This window comes from Salvelinus namaycush, chromosome 9 (assembly GCF_016432855.1).
Source record: "Salvelinus namaycush isolate Seneca chromosome 9, SaNama_1.0, whole genome shotgun sequence".
In the NCBI taxonomy this organism is placed as follows: Eukaryota; Metazoa; Chordata; class Actinopteri; order Salmoniformes; family Salmonidae; genus Salvelinus; species Salvelinus namaycush.
Genome location: NC_052315.1, coordinates 35,537,079 through 35,561,861, shown reverse-complemented (window position 1 = coordinate 35,561,861; position 24,783 = coordinate 35,537,079). Strand labels below are relative to the sequence as shown.

The following is a 24,783-nucleotide window of genomic DNA, read 5'->3' as shown; positions in this document are numbered from 1 at the left end:
GAGGACGGCACCCCACATCAAAATATTTTTCCACCGGCACAGGTTTCATACATTCACATATAACGATTAAATATTCACTTTTTGAAAATCTTCCTCTGATTTGTCATCCAAAGGGTCCCAGCTATAACATGTAGTGTCGTTTTGTTAGATAAAATCCTTCTTTACATCCCAAAAAGTCAGTTTAGTTGGTGACATCGATATGAGTAATCCACTCGTTCAACTTTCAGAGAAAGGAATCCGAAAATCTACCCCTAAACTTTGTTTCAACAAGTCAAAATACGTTTCTATTTACTCCTCAGATACCCTAAAATGTAATCAAACTATACTATTTATTTCGGAAAGAAGTATGTTAAAACCTCTTATGGCTGCAAGCCCGAGGTCGGTACACCTATGACAACATCCCCCACCCCCCCCACACTGATTAGCATCGCTAGCATAGCGTCACAATTAAATAGTAGCATCTAAATATCATTAAATCACAAGTCCAAGACACCAAATGAAAGATACAGATCTTGTGAATAAAGCCACCATTTCAGATTTTTAAAATGTTTTACAGGGAAGACAAAATATGTAAATCTATTAGCTAACCACGTTAGCAAAAGACACCATTTTTCTTTGTCCACCATTTTTTCTCTCCACCAGTAGCTATCACCAATTCGGCCAAATAAAGATATTGATAGCCACTAACCAAGAAAAAACCTCATCAGATGACAGTCTGATAACATATTTATTGTATAGGATAGGTTTTGTTAGAAAAATGTGCATATTTCAGGTATAAATCATAGTTTACAATTGCACCCACCATCACAACTCGACTAGAATAAATACACAGAGCAACGTGTATTACCTAATTACTAATCATAAAACATTTCTTAAAAATACACAGCTCACAGCAATGGAAAGACACAGATCTTGTGAATTCAGACAATATTTCAGATGTTCTAAGTGTTTTACAGCGAAAACACAATAAATCGTTATATTAGCATACCACATGTGCAAACGTTACCAGAGCATTGATTCTAGCCAAAGAGAGCGATAACGTAATCATCGCCAAAATATATTAATTTTTTCACTAACCTTCTCAGAATTCTTCCGATGACACTCCTGTAACATCATATTACAACATACATATAGAGTTTGTTCGAAAATGTGCATATTTAGCCACAAAAAACCGTGGTTATACAATGACAAAACTAGCAAAACTAGCCTGAAAATGTCGGGCGCCATATTTGACAGTGATCTTGTCTCATGATTAACTATTCATAAACTTGACTAAAAAAATATAAGTTGGACAGCTATCGAAAGACAAATTAGTTCTTAATGCAATCGCTGAATTACATTTCTAAAATTATCCTTACTGTGCAATACAGGGTTCGCCAAGCGAAGCTATACCAAAGAAAATGGCGGAATATGCGTTTAAAATTTTTCGACAGAACAACGATTTATCATCTTAAATATTTCTTACTATGAGGTGATCTTCCATCAGAATCTTGGGCAATGTATCCTTTCTTGGGTCTAATCTTCTTTTGGTCGAAAGATGTCCTCTTGTCCGTCGAAATGCCCACTAACGTTCGACCGGTACTGGAAACGTGCCCAAAGCTTCAAAGTGCATCACTAAGAATTGCCTCAAAATCGCACTAAACGGATATAAATTGCTATAAAACGGTTTAAATTAACTACCTTATGATGTCTTTAACACCTATAACGAGTAAAAACATGACCGGCGAAATATTACTGGCTAAACCCAAGCTTGGAAAGAGAGCAGGTCCAACGTCCATCGTGCGTCAGGCGCAGCAGGAAAAGAACGGTACATCCGGTCTTTGGCGTTTTATACAGGCCCTGATTGCGCAATCGACTCCATTCAAATTGTCACCTCTTACTGACATCTAGAGGAAGGCGTGGGCAGTGTTTGTATCCTCATAGGATTTACAGGGACTTTAAAACTGACCTGGGACCAGAGGCCAACATTTCTGAAATCTCACTCCATATCAGGAAAAGTGCTGTAGAATGAGTTCTGTTCCACTCAGAGACATAATTCAAACGGCTATAGAAACTAGAGAGTGTTTTCTATCCAATAATAACAATAATATGCATATTGTACGAGCAAGAATTGAGTACGAGGCCGTTTGAAATGGGCACCTTAAACAGAGCTACTCAATACTGCCCCTGCAGCCATAAAAAGTTAATTTGGAAACCGATTTTTAGCAGGTGCGTAATTTCTTCATGGCGTGCGCAAACACGGATTTACGGGACTGTGTCCTTCTACAAAAACTGTTATTTCATATTCGTTTTTGAAGTTACAACCCTGAAACCTTGAACATAGACCCCTGACACCCTGTGGAATTCATAGGAATTGCATCCAGGGAGCTAATCTACAATATTACCTTTCTCTTGCATTTCTAAGGGGATGGTTTCTCAACAGAATTTTTTTTCCAGTTGGTTTTTCTTTCGATTTTCTCCTACCATATCTATTGTTACATTCTCCTAACATTTCTACAAACTTCAGTGTTTTATTTCCAATGGTACCAATTATATGCATATCTTGGCTTCATGGCCTGAGCTACAGGCAGTTTACTTTGGGCACGTCATTCAGGCGGAAATTGAGAAAAAAGGGGCCTGGCTCTAAGAAGTTTTAACCCGGAAGCCAGCCGCACCAATGTGCCGGAGGAAACACCGTTCAACTGGCGACTGGGCCTGGCCCGCCACAAGGAGTCGCTACAGCGCGATGGGACAAGGACATTCCTGCTTGCCAAACCCTCCCCTAACACAGACGACGCTGGGCCAATTGTGCGCCGCCTCATGGGTCTCCCGGTCGTGGCCGGATGCTACACAGACAGGAATTGAACCCAAGTCTGTAGTGACACCTCTAACACTGTGATGCATTGCCTTAGACCGCTGCGCCACTCGGGAGGCCCAAAGCTATCTTTTTAAAGAAGCTAATGAACCTTGATTCCTCTGTGCCTAAGTCATGGTGAAGTACTTTGAATATTTTTTATTTCTGTATTGGATCCATTGCTATGCCATTTCTGGTTTTCATATCAACTTTCTTTCATTGTATAGAAGCCAAAGGCACAATCCTAGTCATATTGCATATTTTCATTCCCCTTCTTTCTAAGTTTCTAACAGAGATTTTCATCTTTGTCACATATGGAACTGCTATCAGGTGCCCTGCTTTGAATGGTGTTTTCCCAGGTGCGCTGTTTAGAATGTTGTTTTTCTGCAAATTGCAATTGTTTGAATGTATTTTTCTTGGCTGCTTCCTTACAGGAGTTGCGTGTTCTGTTAAAATGAATTACCATAATCTAAATGTGATTCCTGTCATTCTGAGCACTGTTGGTGGATGCCCTAATGGGTTACCCACCCAATACGGGTCTGGTAAATATCTCAAATGGCAGATAAATCTAAATCTTCCCGGGTCAGGTTGTCCGGCACCACATTTTCCTAATGGAAACCCTGGCCTGTGGGCTGCTTTTCTGCTGAGATTGACAAAAATATAGGATCTATACACCTCATGCTTTCACTCAGTCTTCCCCCAGAGGTGGCAGGTCTACCGAAGGTGTTCCTACACCATGTCCTCCTCACTTCGTTCTATTCCACCTCCCATAGCCACTCTACACTAGCTGTGGCCTCAATCAGTTTCACCTCACACCAATCTCTACCAGCTAAAGTCTCTACCAATTCCTTGTGTTGAGCTACAGTTGGTATTTATTGGTATTATTTACCAGTACTCAGGTCAGTCACACACCTCTCATCCCAAGGCCTATCTACACCCACCGCCTAGAGAAAATCCTATGAACAGTTTAGGCTTTAGGGCCTAATGGTTCATGTTAAGCAACTCTCTGACAATTTCCTTTTCCCTTAGCTTGGTCCCAGTCCTCTGTGATGTATGTCTAAAGCTTATCTGCTCACAAAAAAAGGAGAGAGTAGTAGTGTTGCGTGTCAAGCACAACTCTTGAGTCACGTTTCCTAATCACACTCTGCAACAGATGAGCAACCCCAAATACAGACAACTTTCCCTCTGGTGAACAAGCTTCCTGTATACAGGGGTCTGTGGCTAATCGTTCAATGGTCGTTCCTTCCTTAGTAAAACCTTCCCCATATATAGCCAACAGAGTGTGAAATTGCAATAATTGGTAATCAAATTCAACATCAAAACAGCTTGAGCGTAGAGTTTCAATAAACCGTGAGACCATATTTAGCTAAGCTTCCAGGTAACTAACTTAATACATCATTGTATGTTGTAACTAACTTAATACATCATTACATACATCATTGTTGTTGGTATAACCACTGACAGAGTAGCTTGTTAGCAGCTCAAGTGTACAACAGGGCCTTCTCTCTCAACCAGGGAGGAAACCCTCAAATTTAGACTCAATTAATTCTTACAAAGATTTTATTCGTTTCAGAAACAACCTGTATGATGATATTGCCAAGTCTGAAATCATATGACACCTCTGCACAAAATATGAATGATGGCACAGAAATGTGTAGGAGTAGCTTTGCTTTCGTTCATGAGTGACAGAGTGAAAGCTTTGCATAGGCGCTTTGTTGCGTTTTTTTGTTGTGGGACTGTAAAAAATGCCCGGAATGTAAAATAACGTTATTAACTGGTTCCCGTGCTTTTAAAATAACGGTTCTGTCCTGGAACAGTATAGGGAATTCCATAAGGTAATTCAAGAAATTGTCAAATAGACTAGACAGGTTCCTCTTTCACCCTTCAATCGCTGTTGTGAGTAGCGCACGCGCCCCTCCCTTTGTGCTTCACAGTCCAGGGGCAGCTCTCTCTCTCTCCCATCACAATTAGAACTATTGATAAATGATCCAACCTAAATGTAGAGTGGTAGTCCCTTATCCTTGTGTACAATCATCTCAAACTCCTGATTTACATCTGGTATTCCCAGAGTGGGGGCTTCGCACAGCGCTTGTTTAAACTTCTCAAACGCTTCTTGACACCCTGGTGTCCAGTATACTGGGTCGTGTCTCTGTCCCCCCCCCCCCCCCCCCCTTCCGTCAAAGCTTGCAATGGCATTGATGAGAACGATGGAATAAAACTATGGATGTAGTCAAATAGACCCAGTTCTTAATTTAACTGTCACTGCCCCACAGCCGAAATCGATTGCTACTGGGACGGTGACACGTGCATTTTGTGACACGCCCGAAACCCTATGAAAGGGTACTTCACGTTGAGTCTATCAATTGACCCTCAATTTAGCACAAACGGACACACATTTACAGAAAGGGAGATATCCTGCAAACATTAACTTTATTCATCTTAAATTTCCAGCATACATTTTTCTCAGTATGGTCCCCGTTTGTCCTTGTATTATACCGGCGCGAGTGGCATGTTAATGACAGATCATTGTCTCAATGCATTTTTAAAGTCTAGATTACTATACATTTTGTGAAGACCCACCAAAATTTGTTTGGCAATCCCCAATCATTTACGGACAAAAATTAAAGCTGGACAGTCATGGAGCATTAGAAAATTCAAAAAACGATGGATGTAGGAAAGATGTGCAAAAGTTTCTTTCACTGGTAATCTTGTTGTCTAGACCTGTTGCATTGACGTATGGCTTGCCTTCTATAATTTCTGTCCCTGGGAGATCAAATAAGAAACCTGTGCTGGATTATCAGCTTTTTTAGTTTCACAGCCCATTTCTTTGGATCGGTTTAATTCAATTTGGGACAATGTTTCACGTAATGGGAGCATATCAAACAATAGAATGCAGATGCTGTCAACACTCGTATTCATCATGTGACCTTGTATGAGAACCTTCGCTTCAAATTACTAAAATATTGCATTATTAGAGTGCTTGCTGAAAGCTACTAATATTATGAACTATACTGTCAATACTCATTACACTTGACTTCAACTGATAGACCATGAGTAACATGAATCTTTCCTTTCTTTCTACTCCGAACTCACATTCTTTTACTTTCACTAGTCTACATACAGTTGAAGTTGAAGTTTACATACACTTAGGTTGGAGTCACTTAAAATCGTTTTTCAACCACTCCACAAATGTCTTGTTAGCAAACTATAGTTTTGGCAAGTCAGTTAGGACATCTACTTTGTGCATGACACAAGTAATTTTTCCAACAAATGTTAACAGACAGATTATTTCACTTATAATTCACTCTATCACAATTCCAGTGGGTCAGAAGTTTACATACACTAAGTTGACTGCCTTTAAACCACTTGGAAAATTCCAGAAAATTATGTCATGGCTTTAGAAGCTTCTGATAGGCTAATTGACATAATTTGAGTCAATTGGAGGTGTACCTGTGGATGTATTTCAAGGCCTACCTTCAAACCTCTTTGCTTGACATCATGGGAAAATCAAAAGAAATCAGCCAAGACCTCTGAAAAAAAATTGTAGACCTCCACAAGTCTGGTTCATCCTTGGAAGCAATTTCCAAGTGCCTGAGGGTACCACGTTCATCTGTACAAACAATAGTACGCAAATATAAACACCATGGGACCACGCGGCCGTCATACCGCTCAGGAACGAGACGTGTTCTGTCTCAGAGATGAACGTACTTTGCTGCGAAAAATGCAAATCAATCCCAGAACAACAACAAAGGACCTTGTGAAGATGCTGGAGGAAACGGGTACAAAAGTATCTATATCCACAGTAAAACAAGTCCTATATCAATATAACCTTAAAGGCCGCTCAGCAAGGAAGAATCCACTGCTCCAAAACTGCCATAAAAAAAGCCAGACTACGGTTTGCAACTGCACATGGGGACAAAGATCGTACTTTTTGGAGAAATGTCCTCTGGTCTAGTAGAACTGTTTGGCCATAATGACCATCGTTATGTTTGGAGGAAAAAGGGGAGGCTTGCAAGCCAAAGAACACCATCCCAACCGTGAAGCACTGGTGAACTTCACAAAATAGAGTGCATCATGTGGAGGGGAATGTGGATTATGTGGATATATTGAGGCAACATCTCAAGACATCAGTCAGGAAGTTAAAGCTTGGTTGCAAATGGTTCTTCCAATTGGACAATGACCCAAAGCATACTTCCAAAGTTGTGGCAAAATGGCTTAAGGACAACAAAGTCAAGGTATTGGAGTGGCCATCACAAAGCCCTGACCTCAATCCTATAGAACATTTTTGGGCAGAACTGAAAAAATGTGTGCGAGCAAGGAGGCCTACAAGCCTGACTCAGTTACACCAGCTCTGTCAGGAGGAATGGCCCAAAATTCACCCAACTTATTGTGGGAAGCTTGTGGAAGGCTACCTGAAACATTTGACCCAAGTTAAACAATTTAAAGGCAATGCTACCAAATACTAATTGAGTACATGTAAACTTCTGACCCACTGGGAATGTGATGAAAGAAATGAAAGCTGAAATATAGAATTCTCTCTACTATTATTCTGACATTTCACATTCTTAAAATAAAGTGATGATCCTAACTGACCTAAGACAGGGAACTTTTACAAGTATTAAATGTCAGGAATTGTGAAAAACTGAGTTTAAATGTATTTGGATAAGGTGTATGTAAACTTCCTACTTCAACTGTATGTTTTCCTTCAACTCACTCTTCCACCCTTTCCAACTGGAAAGCCCTCTCAATCATCATCACCCAGTACATTTCTCTTCCACTCTAACACTAGTTTCCCTTTAACATCTCTTCTATGCTTTACCTCTCATTCCCTCTAACATTATTTTACCAGGTGAACAAAAAGGTTTTAATTACAGACAAAACAAAACTTATTTTCACAGGCAGGCCACTGCCCCCCGGAAGGCTTCGTGTATTTTAGTCTACCCTAACTTTTTTTGCTGTACATATTTATTACCAGTCTCCGTTGTATATTCATTTGCTTCACACTCATGAATGTCTTATTTTGAGGTTAATATGTAATGCTTCCAAATTATAAAATACATCAGTCATCACACCAATGTTTACCAAATGTAAAACATACTGTATATATTGAACTACTCCTTACCGCTTTCTGCTTCGTTTCCAATTTTGTTTTAGTCTTAACTATTGGCTATGGTTTTGAATTGTTTGATGTTTTTTCTAATGTAACCATTTACACAGTTGCATAGGGGCCCACTTTTTGATGTGGGTTATAGACTCTGGAGCGTAACATCCCACGATCACCTCTTAACAACCTTTTATACACTCTTTTAAACTCCTTCTGCTTTCTCACACAATTGCTTCACTGTTTGTGGTCACCGGTCAGTAGATTGGGAGGCAAGAAGAGCCATATCGCCACAAAGCTCTCTGTCCTTGCCTCTACATTTAAAAAAAAAAATATATATATATATACACTGCTCAAAAAAATGAAGGGAACACTTAAACAACACAATGTAACTCCAAGTCAGTCACACTTCTGTGAAATCAAACTGTCCACTTAGGAAGCAACACTGATTGACAATACATTTCACATGCTGTTGTACAAATGGAATAGACAAAAGGTGGAAATTATAGGCAATTAGGAAGACACCCCCAATAAAGAAGTGGTTCTGCAGGTGGTGACCACAGACCACTTCTCAGTTCCTATGCTTCCTGGCTGATGTTTTGGTCACTTTTGAATGCTGGCGGTGCTTTCACTCTAGTGGTAGCATGAGACGGAGTCTACAACCCACACAAGTGGCTCAGGTAGTGCAGCTCATCCAGGATGGCACATCAATGCGAGCTGTGGCAAGAAGGTTTGCTGTATCTGTCAGCGTAGTGTCCAGAGCATGGAGGCGCTACCAGTAGACAGGCCAGTACATCAGGAGACGTGGAGGAGGCCTTAGGAGGGCAACAACCCAGCAGCAGGACCGCTACCTCCGCCTTTGGGCAAGGAGGAGCAGGAGGAGCACTGCCAGAGCCCTGCAAAATGACCTCCAGCAGGCCACAAATGTGCATGTGTCTGCTCCAACTGTCAGAAACAGACTCCATGAGGGTGGTATGAGGGCCCGACGTCCACAGGTAGGGGTTGTGCTTACAGCCCAACACCGTGCAGGACGTTTGGCATTTGCCAGAGAACACCAAGATTGGCAAATTCGCCACTGGCGCCCTGTGATCTTCACAGATGAAAGCAGGTTCACACTGAGCACATGTGACAGACGTGACAGAGTCTGGAGACGCCTGGGAGAACGTTCTGCTGCCTGCAACATCCTCCAGCATGACCGGTTTGGCGGTGGGTCAGTCATGGTGTGGGGTGGCATTTCTTTGGGGGGCCGCACAGCCCTCCATGTGCTCGCCAGAGGTAGCCTGACTGCCATTAGGTACCGAGATGAGATCCTCAGACCCCTTGTGAGACCATATGCTGGTGCGGTTGGCCCTGGGTTCCTCCTAATGCAAGACAATGCTAGACCTCATGTGGCTGGAGTGTGTCAGCAGTTCCTGCAAGAGGAAGGCATTGATGCTATGGACTGGCCCGCCCGTTACCCAGACCTGAATCCAATTGAGCACATCTGGGACATCATGTCTTGCTCCATCCACCAACGCCACGTTGCACCACAGACTGTCCAGGAGTTGGCGGATGCTTTAGTCCAGGTCTGGGAGGAGATCCCTCAGGAGACCATCCGCCACCTCATCAGGAGCATGCCCAGGCGTTGTAGGGAGGTCATACAGGCACGTGGAGGCCACACACACTACTGAGCCTCATTTTGACTTGTTTTAAGGACATTACATCAAAGTTGGATCAGCCTGTAGTGTGGTTTTCCACTTTAATTTTGAGTGTGACTCCAAATCCAGACCTCCATGGGTTGATAAATTTGATTTCCATTGATAATTTTTGTGTGATTTTGTTGTCAGCACATTCAACTATGTAAAGAAAAAAGTATTTAATAAGAATATTTAATTCATTCAGATCTAGGATGTGTTATTTTAGTGTTCCCTTAATTTTTTTTAGCAGTGTATATACATACGTACGTACATACATACTAATTAGCGACTTCTCGGTGGTTGAATGTTGTCACGTAGAGTAGGCCAGAAGGCTAAACTGAAAAACCTCTATCAAAAAAAAGATGGCGGAGCCGCAGAAGTACTTCTGTGCAAGGGTGTTTATTTACAGAGTGAATCCGGAAGAAAAACAACAGTTTCTGCCATCCAAAGTATACATTATGGGGACAGCTTAAAAACAGTGCTACCCCATCAACAGCTCAATCCAAAATGGTTTCCCCCTTGAACTGAAAGAGAGGCTCCTTTTTCGGGGAAGCCCCTCCCATCAGAAAATACCCAGCACTAATTAATTAAGCAATTACCTTCATCAAAGCCTACATTTTCCACTCAGCTAAACATAATGAATTATATACATTGCAACACGTTTCTCATGATACAATAAACCAATATAACCCATTTACAAAATCCCATCCCTACTGACACGTAGTCTTCCAATATGCCCATTCACATGAACGAGCGATTCGGATCAGGCACTACAAACCCAGCCCGATTGACCGTAGCTCTGGTCCTTATCCCAGCATACCCGGAAGCTACAGAGATAGAGAGAAAGGAACCAAACAACGCACTCATCCATAACATTGATAAGTACAATAAACGTTGCTTAAATTAAACATGAACGCTTGTTTGTATATTCTTTATACCATAACCTGTTACTGACGGAAGGTAATAATGAGGTGTGAAATGTATGTACTAAGAGAAGTTAACTTGTGTGTTGACCCACATTGTTAACGTAGCTGATAACGGAGCAGGGAGGCGCAATGAATGTGTCTGTGTGTAACACGGAACCCAAACTGGCTGCGAGCGTGCGCCATCGTGCATAATTGTATTTTGTCCCCCCACACCAAACGCGATCACGACACTAAGGTTAAAATATCAAAACAAACTCTGAACCAATTACATTAATTTGGGGACAGGTCGAAAATCGTTAAACATTTATGGCAATTTAGCTAGCTTGCACTTGCTAGTTAATTTGTCCTATTTAGCTAGCTTGCTGTTGCTAGCTAATTTGTCCTGGGATATAAACATTGATTTGTTATTTTACCTGAAATGCACAAGGTCCTCTACGACAATTAATCCACACATAAAACGGTCAACCGAATCGTTTCTAGTCATCTCCTCCTAGGCATTTTCCTTCTCTTGACTTTATATTGCGATTGGCAACTTTCATAAATTAGGTGCATTACCGCCACTGACCTATTTAGTCTTTTATTTACCCACTTGGGTATAAGGAGAAGGCACGTGGGTATCTGCTTCCATAAACCAATGAGGAGATGGGAGAGGAAGGACTTGCAGCGTGATCTGCGTCACAAATAGAACTGACTTCTATTTTAGCCCTTGGCAACGCAGACGCTCGCGAGCAGTGTGGGTGCAATAATTGAATAATATAGATTTCTAAATTTATTTTGCAACCCACGCGACGCGAGCGGTGTAGTCAGCCTGTTAGTGTACCAAACGCTGCCTGCGGCCAGTGACGGACCATTCCGTCACAAATGTATTGGCTCAATGAACTCACCAGATCTACACAACGTCTCTCATTCCCATCATATTCATAAATTGGGGCTGTATCCCCTCGGATTTAGTAACTATGGCTCTATCCACTGTTACTGACAGGATGCATCCACCTGCCACAAAGATGTACTTTTCCATCACCCAGGATTTCTCCGTGCAGATCACCTCAGTCAGGAGAAACTTTGAGGTATTGGGAGTACACATTCCTGCAGTCCAGTAAATACAGTGCGTTTTCGCTTTGTCATTATGGGGTATTGTGTGTAGATTGATTGATTGGGGAAAAAATATGTTTAAACCATTATAGAATAAGGCTGTAACGTAACTGTGGATTAAAGGGAAGGGGTCTGAATACTTTCCGAGTGCACTGTAATTACATTTCTCCTACACAGAGCTTGAACATAACACTATTTTCTAAGGATGTATAAAAACAATCTATTCATACTAAGAGGATATAATAGTATAACATTGTGATTAGGACACTAGTATCACTCAGTTGTATTGGCACTTCTTTGTAAATATCAGCAGTAACATTACTGGTATGTAAATAAGTCTAACCAATGACGCATTGCAAACAGCCCGGTATTGTGGTATGGATGTTATTCCTCTTTTGTTATTGTTTTACTCAGACATCTGTGGTTGCTCAACCACAACAAAATAACGGAAATGCTCAGTTTTAAGCTATGAGCATGTGTGATATAAGCAAATTATAAACATGCATAAGATGTTTTGAACTGAAATGTAGTGTATATTATTGCTAGCATCTTTTGTAGCCAGTGATCTCTCGTGACCACGTGATGTGCAGTGTTACTACATGGTTGTTACTACATGGAGTAGTAATGTGGTGTCTTTTGTTGCTTGTATGTGACAAGCTAAGGGGACTTGTGAGTAACAGATGTCCACGCTCAGGTTAATGCAGGAAGTAGTTTGCATTGCTTTGTAAGTGTGAACAACACAACTTGCCTAATAAGGTTTTGCTTTATACTCCATAGATGCTATTTTTGAGATGACAATGTCAGAGGAGTTCCTAGTGTTAAAATATCGTAATGAACTGTTTGAATTACCGTAAGTGAATGGTGTGTTAGACCAGTCCATTCCGTTGCACTGAACTGTGTTTGGAGTCAGTCAGTGAGGCAGTTAATGAATGGTGAACACATGTAAACACAGAATGGGGCGGAGTGGTTTGAATTAAGTGTAGGGACAACAAAGGCTATTTATATAAATAAGATTAGTATACATCTTAATTTAGGAAATTACTTTTAATGTTATAAATAATTTAATGGTTTCATTTATTTAATCAACCGATTCTTTAAAAACGTAAGGTTATCGTTAACATTGTTGTTATTTTTAAGACTGTCAATCTCTAAGGATATGTACAGTGCATTCAGAAAGAATTCAGACCCTTTACTCAGTACTTTGTTGAAGCACCTTTAGCAGCGATTAGAGCCTCGTCTTCTTGGGTATGACACTACAAGCTTGGCACACCTGTATTTGGGGAGTTTCTCCCATTCTTCTCTGCAGAGCCTCTCCAAGCTCTGTCAGGTTGGATGGGGAGTGTCGCTGCACAGCTATTTTCAGGTCTCTCCAGAGATCGGTTTCAAGTCCAGGCTCTGGCTGGGCCACTCAAGGACATTCAGACTTGTCCCAAAGCCGCTCCTGCGTTGTCTTGGCTGTGTGCTTAGGGTCTTTGTCCTGTGAACCTTTGCCCCAGTCTGAGGTTCTGAGCGCTTTGGAGCAGGTTTTCATCAAGGATTTCTCTGTACTTTGCTCCCTTCATCTTTCCCTCGATCCTGACTTGTCTCCCAGTCCCTGCCGCTGACAAACATCCCCACAGCATGATGCTGCCACCACCATGCTTCACCGTAGGGATGGTGCCACGTTTCCTCCGGACGTGATGCTTGGCATTCAGGCCAAAGAGTTCAATCTTGGTATTATCCGACCAGGGAGTCCTTTGGGTGCCTTTTGGCAAACTCCAAGCAGGCTGTCATGTGCCTTTTACTGAGGATTGGCTTCCATCTGGCCACTATACCATAAAGGCATGATTGGTGGAGTGCTGCAAAGATGGTTGTCCTTCTGGAAGGTTCTCCCATCTCCACAGAGGAACTCTGGAACTCTGTCAGAGTGACAATTGGGTTCTCTGTCACCTCCCTGATCAAGGCTCTTCTCCCCCGATTGTGCAGTTTGGCCAGGCGGCTAGCCCTAGGGAGAGTCTTCGTGGTTCCAAACTTCTTCCATTTAAGAATGGCGGAGGCCACTGTGCTCTTGGGGACCTTCAATACTGCAGAAATGTTTTGGTACCCTTCCACAGATCTGTGCCTCAACACAATCCTGTCATGGAGCTCTACAGACAATTCCTTCAACCTCATGGCTTGGTTTTTGCTCTGACATGCACTGTCAACAGTGAGACCTTATATAGACAGGTGTGTGCCTTTCCAAATCATGTCCAATCAATTCAATTTACCACAGGTGGACTCCAAGTTGTAGAAAAATCTCTCAAGGATGAACAATGGAAACAGGATGTACCTGAGCTCAATTTTGAGTCTCAAGGGACTGAGTACTTATGTAAATAAGGTATTTATGCTTTTCATTTTCAGAAATTAGCAAACATTTCTAAACCTGTTTTCATTTCGTCATTATGGGGTATTGTGTGTAGATTCAGGAAAACATTTAATTTAATCTATTTTAGAATAAGGCTGTAACGTAATAAAATGTGGGAAAAGTCAAGGGGTCTGAATACTTTCCGAATGCACTGTATTTTGCTCTTCTACGGTTAAGAGTATATGAACATTGTTTCCAGAGTAAAGTGAAATATTCTTTGTTATCTGGAAGTGTGACCTGTCAGATTCATTGAAACTCATGTTCTGTATGACTGAGTGGAATTTATTTGAATTGCACTGAATTCAATTTTACTTTATCACTCACATGTTTTAGTCTACATCCTGGCCAATTCAATTTGAATTTTAACTCATGAGTTGAATATGAGTTGATTCCAAACTTCAGAATTGCGCACAACCGTGGTATCGAACCGCAAATGTTTTTCATGGCTGTTTCCATATGCACTGCAAAACGGGAAGAGAAAGGGGAAGGGGAACTGCTGGCCTATGCCATGGGCACAACAGATGAACTGAAACTAGGTCAGTTAGTTAGAGAGCAAAGCAAGCAGTCCCTCGCCCCTGACTCAACCTCAGCCCTTATCCAGGCTCAGGGTCACCCCTCCTCCTGAAATATACTCTGGTTCCCTGTCACCCCCTCACTCCTGTGCGTACCCTCCCTAAAAATAAAACCTGCCTTTGTCCAAAGAATCCTCATCCTTCCACCTCCTGTCCTCCAAACCCCCCTCCCTAGTAACCACACCCCCAAAGACACCCAACACTTAACAGTCAGACCAAAGCCCCAGAGCCAGAACAGCTCAGTTCCTTTCTAACTGCAGTCAGATGTCAGTCTGACAGTGGAAAGCTCCCTTTCTCTCTCTCTCTCTCTCTCTCTTTCTCTCACTCACTCACACATACAATAGGGAGCGTTTCCTGGACAACCTGGCCACTTGCCAGATCTTGCACTGATGTTGTTTCATATTGTGGTCTGGTCTCTGGTCTGGGTTGGCACGTTTAGCAGATCAGAGAGCAGATGTAGGCCTAGCAGTGTATCTGAGACTGAGGCATAAAGGCCTCAGGCCTGTGCACAAACTCTGTTGTCTTTTTACTCCTGTTTTAGTATTTAAATAGGCCTATTGTCGAAGTGAAATTAGACTTTTTAGTTAGAATTTATTTGCTGGCTCTCTTAGTTAAGAAAAGGTTTTGATTATTGTTGAGTTTTACTGGTCCAAGAATGAAGGCGTTGGCGATCATAAAGTGTTCCAAAGAGTTAGTCTACAAATGCATGAAGGTATCTGATTTGACTTGTACTTGATATTCTGTCAGGGCTTTACGCTGGCCACCTGTTGAATGTTACTGGACAGAGCTCTGTGTGTTTGGATAAGAGTGCACTATGAGAAGTCTAGATATAGTAGTAGTGAGTGTGGCCTACTTCATCTGACTTGAACTCTTTATCAGCAATCTATTGTTTCAAATAGCTGTATGAAGCTGTATTGTTTTTTTCTGGTAGGCTAGCTTTGGCTGTTGTCTGAGTAGAGCCAGCAGTTTTTTTTTTTGAACACATGACCTGACCAAGAAAAACTCCCGTCCCTACCGTTGAGAAATGTTATGTATGATTTGCGATGGTAGACTGAGGGGATTTGGTTAGTAGACAGGAAGAATGAGGTTTTTCACGTTTCCACTTTCGTCTCTCGCTCGGTCACGCTTTGGCCCTTTTTGTTTTCAGTTTGGTGGGAAGGTATGCCAAAGCTGCACACATTCCTCATGTCACTGCCCCATGCCAGAGAGAACAGGCGCAAGGTCCTACGTCCGTGGGTGTGTGCGCGCGTACAATTGTTTGATAGTGTGAAAATTATTTCAGTTTTACCTCTGCCTATATATATACATCAAATTATATTAAAGTTTAAAGTGACTCTTCCAGTACTTTTGTATATTTTTTAGCCAGTAGTTCTTAAAGTAGCACTCACCAGCCAAAGTGATCTCCGAAAATGGCATGATACATCCCATATGTGCAGCTACTCTACATGACCAAAAGTATGTGGACACCTGCTCGTTGAACATCTCATTCCAAAGTCATGGACATTATTATGGAGTTGGGCCCCACTTTGCTGCTATAACAGCCTCCACTCTTCTGGGAAGGCTTTCCACTAGATGTTGGAACATGCTTCCATTCAGCCATGAGCATTCGTGAGGTCGGGCACTGATGTTGGGCGATTAGGCCTGTCTCACAGTCGGCGTTTCAAATCATCCCAAACGTGTTTGATGGGTTGAGGACAGGGCTCTGTGCAGGCCAGTCAAGTTCTTTCACATCGATCTCGACAAACCATTTCTGTATGGACCTTGCTTTGTGCACGGGGGCATTGTGATGCTGAAACAGGAAAGGGCCTTACCCAAACTGTTGCCACAAAGTTGGAAGCAGAGAATCGTCTAGAATGTCATTGTATGCTGTAGCGTTAAGATTTCCCTTCACTGGACTAAGGGGCCTAGCCCGAACCATGAGAAACAGCCCCAGACCATTATTCCTCCTCCACCAAACTTTACAGTGGGCACTATGCATTCGGGCAGGTTGCATTCTCCTGGCATTCGCCAAACCCAGATTCGTCTGTTGGACTGCCAGATGGTGAAGCGTGATTCATAACTCCAGAGAACACATTTTCCACTGCTCCAGAGTCCAATGGCGACAGGCTTTACACCACTCCAGCCAACGCTTGACATTGCGCATGGTGATCTTTGGCTATTGTGCGGCTACTCGGCCATGGAAACCCATTTCATGAAGTTCCTGACGAACAGTTATTGTGCTGACGTTGCTTCCAGAGGCAGTTTGGAACTCGGTAGTGAGTGTTGCAACCGAGGACAGACGATTTTTACGCTCTACACGCTTCAGCACTCGGCGGTCCCGTTCTGTGAACTTGTGTGGCCTACCATGTTGCGTCTGAGCCGTTATTGCTCCTAGATGTTTCCACTTCACATTAACAGCACATACACTTGACTGGGGCAGCTCTAGCAGGGCAGAAATTTGACGAACTGAGCATGTCTTTAATGTACAGTACCAGTCAAAAGTTTGGACACACCTACTCATTCAAGGGTTATTCTTTATTATGAACTAAGAAAAAAACTAAGAAATACCACATATGGAATCAGGTAGTAACTGAAAAAGTGTTAAACAAATCAAAATATATTTTAGATTCTTCAAAGTAGCCACCTTTTGCCTTAATGACAGCTTTGCACACTTTTGGCATTATCTCAACCAGCTTCACCTGAAATTATTTTTCATCAGTCCCACACATGCTGAGCACTTGTTAGCTGATTTTCCTTCACTCTGCGGTCCAACTCATCCCAAACCAGCTCAATTGGGTTGAGGTCGGTGATTGTGGAGATCAGGTCATCTGATGCATCACTCCACCACTCTCCTTCTTGGTCAAATAGCCCTTACACAGCCTGGAGGTGTGTTGGCTCATTGTTCTGTTGAAAAACAAATGATAGTCCCACTAAGCGCAAACCAGATGGAATGGCGTATCGCTGCAGAATGCTGTGGTATCCATGCTGGTTAAGTGTGCCTTGAATTCTAAATGAATCACTGACCGTGTCACCAGCAAAGCACCATCACACCTCCTCCTCCATGCTTCACGTGGGGATCCACACATGTGGAGATCATCCGTTCACCTACTCTGCGTCTGGACAGATTTCCACCGGTCTAATGTCCATTGCTTGTGTTTCTTGGCCCAAGAAACTCTCTTCTTATTGGTGTTCTTTAGTAGTGGTTTCTTTGCAGCAATTTGACTATGATTCACGCAGTCTCTGAACAGTTGATGTTGAGATGTGTCTGTTACTTGAACTCTGAGCGTTTATTTGGGGTGCAATTTCTGAGGTTGGTAACTCTAATGAACTTATCCTCTGCTGCAGAGATAACTCTGGGTCTTCCTTTCTTGTGGCGGTCCTATTGAGAGACAGTTTCATCATAGCACTTGATGGTTTTTGCGACTGCACTTGAAGAAACTTTCAAAGTTGTTGACATTTTACGGAATGACGGACCTTCATGTCTTAAAGTAATGATGGACTGTCATTTTTTGCTTATTTGAGCTGTTCTTGCCGTAATATAGACTTAGCCTTATTTGGTAAAAGACCATCTTCTGTATACCAGCCCTACCTTGTCACAACACAACTGATTGGCTCCTATGCATTAAGAAGGAAATAAATTCCACAAATGAACTTTTAAAGGCACACCTGTTAATTTATTTATTTTTTGTTCAACTTTTAACTAGGAAAGTCAGTTAAGAACAAATTCTTATTTACAATGACGGCCTACCCCGGCCAAACCTGGACGACGGCTGGGACTCCCAATCATGGCCGGTTGTGATACAGCCTGGAATCGAACCAGGTTGTCTGTAGTGACGCCTCAAGCACTGAGATGCAGTGCCTTAGACCGCTGCACCACTCGGGAGCATTGAAATGTATTCCAGGTGACTACCTCATGAAGCTGTTTGAGAGAATGCCAAGAGTGTGCAAAGCTGTCATTAAGGCAAAGGGTGGCTAATTTGAAGAATCTCCTGTTTTTATTTGTTTAACACTTCTTTGGTTACTACATTATTCCATATGTTATTTCATAGTTTTTATGTCTTCATTGTTATTCTACAATGTAGAAAATAGTATAAAATGATATTTTTTTTAAACCTTGAAGGACTAGGTGTGTCCAAACCTTTGACCGGTACTGTAAATTGATGAATATACGTAGGTCTATTCGTACTTGTTTTTATGAACTGTAAAGCCCTTTTGTCCAACTCAGTCACTATACTGCTTTGAAAGAAACAAGTGATGATGTATTTTGTCCCAAGCATGTGCTAACTGAAAGCAAGCTGACAGAAATGTTTGAGGATTTGCCCTCTTTCCAAAAGTTTAGTGAGCTAAACACTCATATTGCAAATCCCCACACTTTAAAAAGCATCAACATGAATGTTTGTGCCATGATGTAGAGCCACTTTCACTTTGACATCATACTAGTAAAAGGCTACTGTTCGCATTGTTGTTTGACCTTTGCTGAATGAAAAGAGTATATGCCATATTGTCTGTAAGCTAAATGTACTCTCATCGACCTGTGTTTATTCTCTCTCCTGACTGACTGTAACACTGACGTTCCTATGATTCTCCCCCCCCCGTAGGACCGTAAGCTGTCCAAGTCGGAACGCCAGCGGTTCAAGGAGGAGGCTGGCATGCTGAAGGGGCTGCAGCACCCCAACATCGTCCGCTTCTACGAATCCTGGGAGGCCCCCGTTAAAGGCAGGAAGTGCATTGTGCTGGTCACAGAACTCATGACCTCCGGAACACTGAAAACGTGAGTATCACTCTTACACACAGGCGTCAACACCAGTCCAGTGCTGGACGTCATGCAAATGGTGTTGCTCTCTTCTGTGTGTTTTTTCTCAACGATGGTCATAATGAAACTGTCGGCACTAGGTTCCTGAGTCAGTGAATTGTAATGAGGATGGATGTGTGACGTCCATCTTTAACCCTATATGTGTCCTGTTCTGTAGGTATCTGAAGCGTTTCAAGGTGATGAAGATTAAGGTTCTGAGGAGCTGGTGTAGGCAGATCCTGAAGGGCCTTCACTTTCTCCACACCCGAGCCCCTCCCATCATTCACAGGGACCTGAAGTGTGACAACATCTTCATCACCGGCCCCACAGGCTCCGTCAAGATAGGAGACCTGGGATTGGCCACACTCAAGAGGTCCTCTTTTGCCAAGAGTGTCATAGGTAAGACTCCAATATCACCCACTTCCTTTTACTGTGCCCTGCTTTCCTCCCCGCTACACTCCAAAGGGATGTCTTGTGTAAGGTTCTTATACTGTGGTTGACCTTGAGGTTATGAAGGGTTTGATTGGGTGGGTGGGGGGGGTTAGGTTTTTGTTTCTGATCGTCTTTTTTTTTTAATGACAATGTGGTTGGAAAACAGACCACAATGTTTCAGCTCTCTAATCAAACCACAGCACAAGCGGAGGCCAGGTCATGGGGAGACCCACAAACCCTCTCTTTACACACACTGTCATGTCAGTGAGTCCGCCAGGGCTGGTTACTCAGTGACAGAATCGATTAGATAGTCTTTTTCCTCCATAAAGTGAAAGTTTGCTGTGTCAGGCTCCTACTAAGAGTAAGTAGCGCCTCCAATCTCTCTGCGAAATATGAATCTCAATCCACCTGTCATGCCTTAACTGTCAGGCTAGCCAGACCAGGGCTACAGGTATGGCCACTGGTTCTATGTTCTCTCAGACTGGTCTTTGCTCTGTGGTTTGGAAATATGTGGTCTGTTTGCCAATGATGCCAATAACATTTCCCGTTTTGTCTCTCTTTTTTTTAAGGGTTTGCTCCCACAGGTTTTTGTCAGTGTTTCTCTGTCTTTTAAACCATTTTAGGAGCAGAGAGAATGTCTGCTTCTTTTTCTGTCTGGAAAGCCCCCCCTACCCACTTCTCCTTTATCAGACTTTTTTTTATTTGATTTCTTTCACTCTCGGGTATGTTTTGAAACTGTAGGCTCTAGCCTCAGCTGTGCTCCATGCTGCAGTAAAGGAATAAGTAGGGTACTGCTGGTAAGTGAGTATTGTTATGGGCCTGGTAAGTGTGTGAGTGCACTGTGACACACATCTTACAAAAACCTATTCATTTCAAATATCCATCTTGAGTTTTTCTGTGTAAGACCCTCAGAAGATTGAGAGCAGAGTATCTGCTATTTGAATACGGCTGGTGTCCAGACACACACTGTTTCACTAACTAGCTATGGGATCTGCTTCTCTCGGCCCTCACCGTAACACTTTACTCCCCAGGTCAAGGAGGACAGGTAAGTCGGCCTACTTAAAGGTAAGTTTGTATGAAATGGGTTATGTTTGAGTGTTTGTTTGTGAAAGGTAAGGTCTTGACACAAGTTATTTCCATAGCTAGTCTTACGATTCGTGCCCCTTCTCTGCCATTTTGAAGCCCCTGATCATTGGCACTCAACTCACTAACCGGGTTCTGACAGGTAAACCGGGTAATTCTACAGTCTGTCAGTAGTTGAACTGACATGTGTCTAACACCAATTTGCCCATAGTGTGTTCTGTACACCAGCCATCTTCTTTAGACCCCCTATACCAGGTGTCACCCCCCCCCCCCCCCCCCCCAAGATAACCAGGTCTTACACAGAGAAACGTGTGCCTCTTTCACTACAGTCTAACTGAGCCCAGCTTCCCCCCTTTTTTTTGTTGCTCTCCTCCCCCCCTCTCTCTCTCTCTCTCTCTCTCTCTCTTTCTCTCCTCTCGCAGGTTCTGCTCACCCGGAGGCAGCGGCGACGGGTCACTCTTCCTCCTCTTCGGTTAGAGGAGAAGAGGGGCGTTTTGGGTGTGACACTCCGAGAGGGAGAGAGACACAGAGTTCTGAATGGTTGTATTTGATTTAAGGTACCCCTGAGTTCATGGCGCCTGAGATGTATGAGGAGAAGTACGACGAGTCAGTGGATGTGTATGCCTTTGGGATGTGCATGCTGGAGATGGCCACCTCAGAGTACCCATACTCCGAGTGCCAGAACGCTGCACAGATCTACCGCCGAGTCACCAGCGTAAGTCTCCCACGCCTCAACCCTCATTCCATGCCCCCTGTTGTCCTCCCACTCTGCCACCCCCCTCTCCCTGTTGTCCTCCCTCTCTGCCACCCCCCTCTCCCTGTTGTCCTCCCACTCTGCCACCCCCCTCTCCCTGTTGTCCTCCCACTCTGCCACCTCCCTCTCCCTGTTGTCCTCCCACTCTGCCACCCCCCTCTCCCTGTTGTCCTCCCACTCTGCCACCCCCCTCTCCCTGTTGTCCTCCCACTCTGCCACCCCCCTCTCCCTGTTGTCCTCCCACTCTGCCACCCCCCTCTCCCTGTTGTCCTCCCACTCTGCCACCCCCCTCTCCCTGTTGTCCTCCCACTCTGCCACCCCCCTCTCCCTGTTGTCCTCCCACTCTGCCACCCCCCTCTCCCTGTTGTCCTCCCACTCTGCCACCCCCCTCTCCCTGTTGTCCTCCCACTCTGCCACCTCCCTCTCCCTGTTGTCAACCCACTCTGCCACCCCCTCTCCCTGTTGTCAACCCACTCTGCCACCTCCCTCTCCCTGTTGTCCTCCCACTCTGCCACCCCCCTCTCCCTGTTGTCCTCCCACTCTGCCACCTCCCTCTCCCTGTTGTCAACCCACTCTGCCACCCCCCTCTCCCTGTTGTCCTCCCACTCTGCCACCCCCCTCTCCCTGTTGTCCTCCCACTCTGCCACCCCCCTCTCTCCCTGTTGTCCTCCCACTCTGCCACCCCCCTCTCCCTGTTGTCCTCCCACTCTGCCACCTCCCTCTCCCTGTTGTCCTCCCACTCTGCCACCCCCCTCTCCCTGTTGTCCTCCCACTCTGCCACCCCCCTCTCCCTGTTGTCCTCCCACTCTGCCACCTCCCTCTCCCTGTTGTCCTCCCACTCTGCCACCTCCCTCTCCCTGTTGTCCTCCCTCTCTGCCACCCCCCTCTCCCTGTTGTCCTCCCACTCTGCCACCCCCCTCTCCCTGTTGTCCTCCCACTCTGCCACCCCCCTCTCCCTGTTGTCCTCCCACTCTGCCACCCCCCTCTCCCTGTTGTCCTCCCACTCTGCCACCCCCCTCTCCCTGTTGTCCTCCCACTCTGCCACCCCCCTCTCCCTGTTGTCCTCCCACTCTGCCACCCCCCTCTCCCTGTTGTCCTACCACTCTGCCACCTCCCTCTCCCTGTTGTCCTCCCACTCTGCCACCTCCCTCTCCCTGTTGTCCTCCCACTCTGCCACCCCCCTCTCCCTGTTGTCAACCCACTCTGCCACCCCCCTCTCCCTGTTGTCCTACCACTCTGCCACCCCCCTCTCCCTGTTGTCCTCCCACTCTGCCACCCCCCTCTCCCTGTTGTCCTCCCACTCTGCCACCCCCCTCTCCCTGTTGTCCTCCCACTCTGCCACCCCCCTCTCCCTGTTGTCCTCCCACTCTGCCACCTCCCTCTCCCTGTTGTCCTCCCACTCTGCCACCCCCCTCTCCCTGTTGTCCTCCCACTCTGCCACCCCCCTCTCCCTGTTGTCCTCCCACTCTGCCACCCCCCTCTCCCTGTTGTCCTCCCACTCTGCCACCCCCCTTTCCCTGTTGTCCTCCCACTCTGCCACCCCCCTCTCCCTGTTGTCCTCCCACTCTGCCACCCCCCTCTCCTCCCTCCCTGCTGTTTTCTCCCTTTTGAGCACAGTTCTTTTTCATTTGCATCATTGGCCTTCCTTTGCCACTCTCTTTCTCTCCTATCTTTATCGATTTCTCACCCCTCTTTCTGTCTTCGCCTCGAGTCCTCTTCCGCCCTCTCTCTACCTATTTCCCTTCCCTCCAATCCTCCACTCCATTATTTTTCTCCCCCTCTATTTCCTTCTCTTCCTCTCTGTTTTCCTTGCTCTGTCTCCTGACGCGTGTGTGGAATGAGTCTAGAAGTTGTGTTGCGTGTCTGTCAGTTGAAGTGAGGAGTGTGTGATTGATTGGAGTGTTTGCACTGTCCTGTTATTTCCCTCTGGCTGATACTGGAACTGGTCTTTGGCTTGGATCCAAAGTAGGAGCAATAAAACACACACCTCGACATAGATACTCCATGATTTATGGTTAGAAATGGACCTTGAAGGTGAGCCTATTTTGTCACCAATCAGCATTGCCATTCTAGTACTGTAATCTCTGCTGCCACGCTCAATGATCACAGTTGTTCATCAACTACACTGGGAGGGAGTAGGTACACCTGATCACTTCCGTGAGCACTGCACGACCACGGTGGGAAATTCACTTTTTGGTCCACCAGCCACTGTCGCCGCCATGTTGGAGTCAATAGAAACCAGAAATGACATGATAAATATTCCCTTTGATGATCTTCATCAGAATGCACTCCCAGGAATCCCAGGTCCACAATAAATGCTTGATTTGTTCGATAATGTCCGTTATTTATGTCCAATTAGCTACTTTGGTTAGCGCGTTTGGTAAACAATTCCAAAGTCACAAAGCGCTTTCACTAAAACCTGACGAAATGTCCAAAAGTTCCATAACAGTCAGTAGAAACATGTCAAACGATGTATTGAATCAATCTTTAGAATGTTGTTAACATAAATCTTGAATAACATTCCAACCGGAGAATTACATTGACTTCAGATGAGCGATGGAACGGAGCTCCCTCTTATGTGAACGCGCATGGTGAAAGAATGGTCACCTCATGGCAGTGGTGACTAATTCTCCTCTCATCCGGCCCCCCTTCACAGTAGAGTCATCAGACAAAGTTCTACAGACTTGACATCTAGTGGAAGCCGTAGGAAGTGAAAACTCATCCATATCTCGCTGGGATTTCAATGGGAGCTTGGTTGAAAATCCACCAGCCTCAGAATTTCCACTTCCTGTTTGGATTTTTTCTCAGGTTTTTGCCTGCCATATGAGTTCTGTTGTACTCACAGACATGATTCAAACAGTTTTTGAAACTTCAGAGTGTTTTCTATCCAATACTAATAATAATATGCATATATTAGCAACTATGACTGAGGAGCAGGCCGTTTACTCTGGGCACCTCTCTGCACCTTTCATCCAAGCTACTCAATACTGCCCCTGCAGCCATAAGAAGTTAAGTAGAAATGTAGAATCTCACAAATAAATCTAGGAGAACAATGAAACTATTTTAGAGTTTTTAATGATAAGAAATGACTAAAAGTTGATTAATAAAAGCTTTTAGGAGAGAGAGATCCCTGCTGAATCAAGCACAATCAGTAGGTGAG

The 24,783-nt window shown here is 44.2% G+C and overlaps 1 protein-coding gene across 1 annotated transcript in view; it reads left to right on the top strand.

Annotated features, from left to right (window-relative positions):
• Window positions 1–24,783, top strand: part of LOC120054016 (serine/threonine-protein kinase WNK1-like) — a 63,010-nt gene that overhangs the window by 20,224 nt on the left and 18,003 nt on the right. The window contains exons 3-5 of the mRNA XM_039001371.1: window positions 19,161–19,333; window positions 19,533–19,753; window positions 21,427–21,584. Of these exons, the coding sequence (XP_038857299.1) occupies window positions 19,161–19,333; window positions 19,533–19,753; window positions 21,427–21,584 (552 nt within the window). The remainder of the gene's footprint in view (window positions 1–19,160; window positions 19,334–19,532; window positions 19,754–21,426; window positions 21,585–24,783) is intronic.